General features: G+C 56.9%; 1 protein-coding gene across 1 annotated transcript; it reads left to right on the top strand.

Moving 5' to 3' along the window:
* Positions 1 to 1,507: 1,507 nt before the first annotated feature.
* FAM110C (family with sequence similarity 110 member C) lies at positions 1,508 to 2,593 on the top strand. The gene has a single exon (XM_074153992.1). The coding sequence runs from the start codon at positions 1,508 to 1,510 to the stop codon at positions 2,591 to 2,593; it is 1,086 nt and encodes a 361-aa protein (XP_074010093.1).
* Positions 2,594 to 3,111: the final 518 nt, after the last annotated feature.

The raw sequence follows: 3,111 nt of genomic DNA, 5'->3' as shown, positions 1-3,111 counted from the left end.
TCACACGTGAGATCACATGAGTAAAAGTTGGATGCTCAGACTGCCCCAGGTGATTACCTATGACTTATGTGTCTAATTTTCAGGTGTTTAAATTATAGCCAATGGCTCTCTCCTGCCTGTTCAGAATTGCCAGCCCCAGATGGGAATTCTGCCCCTTTGGAAATCTGCCCGGTGTTTCTGAAGGGCAAAGATTTATAACATGCAATTCAGATTTATGCTATTCCACGACACTTGCCATGTGCGCTGGCACAGCACAGCTATGGGCCATAAACAAATGTCTTCCTGGAGTTGCTGATGCCCCGGGAAGGGTAGGGTGTCTTCCTGGAGTTGCTGATGCCCCGGGAAGGGTAGGGTGTCTTCCCGGAGTTGCCAATAGCCTGGGAAGGGTAAGGTGTCTTCCTGGTGTTGCCGATGACCCAGGAAAGGTCAGATGTCTTCCTTGAGTTGCCAATGTCCTGGGAAGGGTAGGATGCTGCTGGCAGCAGCTGGGGACACAGAAGCTGCCGTCTACCCAGCCTGTCCTCAGAGGTGACCAGTCTGGGCCACCACGCACCATGCTCCACCACAGTATGACACCTGAGTCACTTCCTTTCCTAAAAAACCACAATGGCAGAAATGTTTTTTAGCACAGCACCCACTATGTTCAGGTACTTAAACCTGCGGGGCACTGTCTCGTCTAAAGGCTGCTAAGGGAGAGGTGGAAGGTGTGCCCCCCACCCCGGAAAGTGGTAGGACAAGAGGAAACGGCCCCACGTTGTGCCAGGGGAGGTTTAGATTGGATATTAGGAAAAATTTCTTCACCGAAATGGTTGTCAACATTGGAACTGGCTGCCCAGGGAAGTGGTGGAACTGTCATCCCTGGAGGTATTTAAAGGACGGGTAGACATAGCGCTGAGGGACACGGTTTAGTGGCAGTTTTGGCAGTGTTAGGTTGATGGTTGGACTCGATCATCTTGAAGGCCCCTTCCGACATAGCCGATTCTATGACTCCATGAAAGATGCGCCGTGGTCTGCCGGATCCGGCCCTAAACCAGCGCCCTGTCCCCCACAGGACGATGCTTCAGTGGGCAGGAAACGCCGGCAGCGCCCCGGGGCCGGGGCGGTCGCCCCCGCCGCCCCGATCACCTCAGCCCCGCGCCGGCCCGCGCGCTGCCTGCCGTGACGGGCCGGCCGGGCGGCGGCGGGATTGGCTGTGCCCGGGGCCGGGCGGCGGCGGGATTGGCTGTCCCCGGGCCGGGAGGCGGCGTGATTGGCTGTCCCCCCGGCGGGCGGGGCGGGAGGCGCACGGGGCACAAGCGCGCACCCCCGGCCGGCAGCGCGCACCCGCGGCGCCCCGACGGCAGCAGCGCGGACGGGCCGGGGCAGCGCGGCCGCCCCGCCAGAGCCCGGGCTTTCCGCCTCCTCTTGCCTTTTTTGTTTGTTTGTTTGTTTGTTTGCCTTTTTTTCTTCCTTTTTTTCCCCCTTCCCTCCCAGGGCTGGAAGCGGGACCCGCGCCCCTGAACCTGCTATGCCAACCGAACTCTCCCGGGCCGTGGGAATGCACGCCATCTCCGACCTCCACTCCTCCCTCAGCCTGCGGCTCCGCAGCAAGGGGCCCGAGTACCTCCGCCGGCAGATGGAGGCCCGCAGCCCCGGCAGGAGGAGCGCGGTGGAGAGGCTGGCAGCCGACAAGGCCAAGTACGTGAAAAGCCAGCAGGTGATCGGCAGCAGGCAGGAGCCCGCCATCCTGCTGAGCTCGGCCTCGGAGAGCAGCGGCGAGACCTGCTCGGTAGAGAGCAGGAGGAGCAGCAGGGACCCGGGCGGAGGGAAGCCCCCGGAGCTGGCTGTGTACGCCTGCCGGGCCCCCCTGCAGCACGGCCCCCCCATAGCCCGGCGCAGCACCCCCAGGAGGCAGATGCGGCCGGATTCCCTGGTGATTTACCGCCAGAAATGCGAGTTTGGGAGAGGTCAGAGCCAGGACAGCTCACGGGGGAGCTTGGTGAGGAGGATCTTCCAAGGGTCTGTAAAGGAGAAGCAGCTGGCAGCAGCCCCTGAGATGCCCAGAGTCATGGAGGACACCGCAGCCGAGGACAGCAAAGAGCCGCTCTCAGCAAAACACAGTGACCATGAGCCGAGCAGCCGTGGAGCGGAGCAAAATGTCCCTGTGAGCAGTGAAGCCCCAGGGGTATGTACAAAAGAGCATGAGAGACCCTCCAAACTGAGTACACCTCCTGAGGAGGTCAAGGAGGTGAAGAGGAGAGGTCTCCATCGCTCCCATTCAGACATCAGCTCTCGCTACTCCAAGTCCTTCTCCGAGTTTGATACATTTTTCAAGTACTGTGGCCTGGAGCAGGAGGTCATCGAGGATCTCGGGAGAGAGAACTTCTCCGTGGTGTCCGACAACGTCTCCTTCAAGGTCCGCAGCATCAGTGTGGCAACGTCTGAGAGCGACTTCACGAGGCACAGCGGGGACGAGGGGCTGCTGGAGGATGAACTCACAGAGCAGGTCCCGAGCAGCACCTCCGTGATCGAGCGCAATGCTCGGATAATCAAATGGCTGTACACGTGTAAGAAAGCCAAGGAGACTAACAAGATGATCCAGGAACTGGCATGATGGCTTCTTTCAGCGTGCGTTGCAGCCGGGTGAACCCAAGGTGTGTGCAAAGCCTCGCCCTGTCGATTTATGTATTTCTCTTTCCTCTTTAGCGAGCGGTTGGCTGTTCTTAGTTTATTTTAGTCTTTTCGTGAAGAGCAGAAGGAAAACATATTTTGTGTACTACATGTTCCAGTATGACAAAGCAGAAACCCAGGTCGTTACAAAAAACAAAATACAAACAAATGCGTAAAGCTTGCCAGATTTAGATCAGACCCCCCCACATGAAATTAAAGAGTCAGTACCTATGAGGGATGTCTGTCCTTTGCAGATTATTGCTTTGAAATAGCTTGGTTTCTCTCATTTCTGCTATATTAAATGCCAGAAAAAAACACTTAGAAAAGTATTCGACCCTAAATTACAGTTGCTTAGATAACAGAGTGAACTGAAACTATTACTAATAATTGAGTACTCTGTATTTACACTATGCTGCTACAGCTTCCCCTCCCTTACTGTCCCTCAGCCTCTCACCATTCACC

This window comes from Numenius arquata, chromosome 9, assembly GCF_964106895.1.
Source record: "Numenius arquata chromosome 9, bNumArq3.hap1.1, whole genome shotgun sequence".
Lineage (NCBI taxonomy): Eukaryota > Metazoa > Chordata > Aves > Charadriiformes > Scolopacidae > Numenius > Numenius arquata.
Note: the sequence above shows the minus strand (reverse complement) of the source record. Positions and strands in the feature narration are given on the sequence as shown.

What these genes read in the sequence shown, in the direction of transcription:
- FAM110C (XM_074153992.1), top strand. Translation starts at nt 1,508, where the DNA reads ATGCCAACCGAACTCTCCCGGGCCGTGGGAATGCACGCCATCTCCGAC.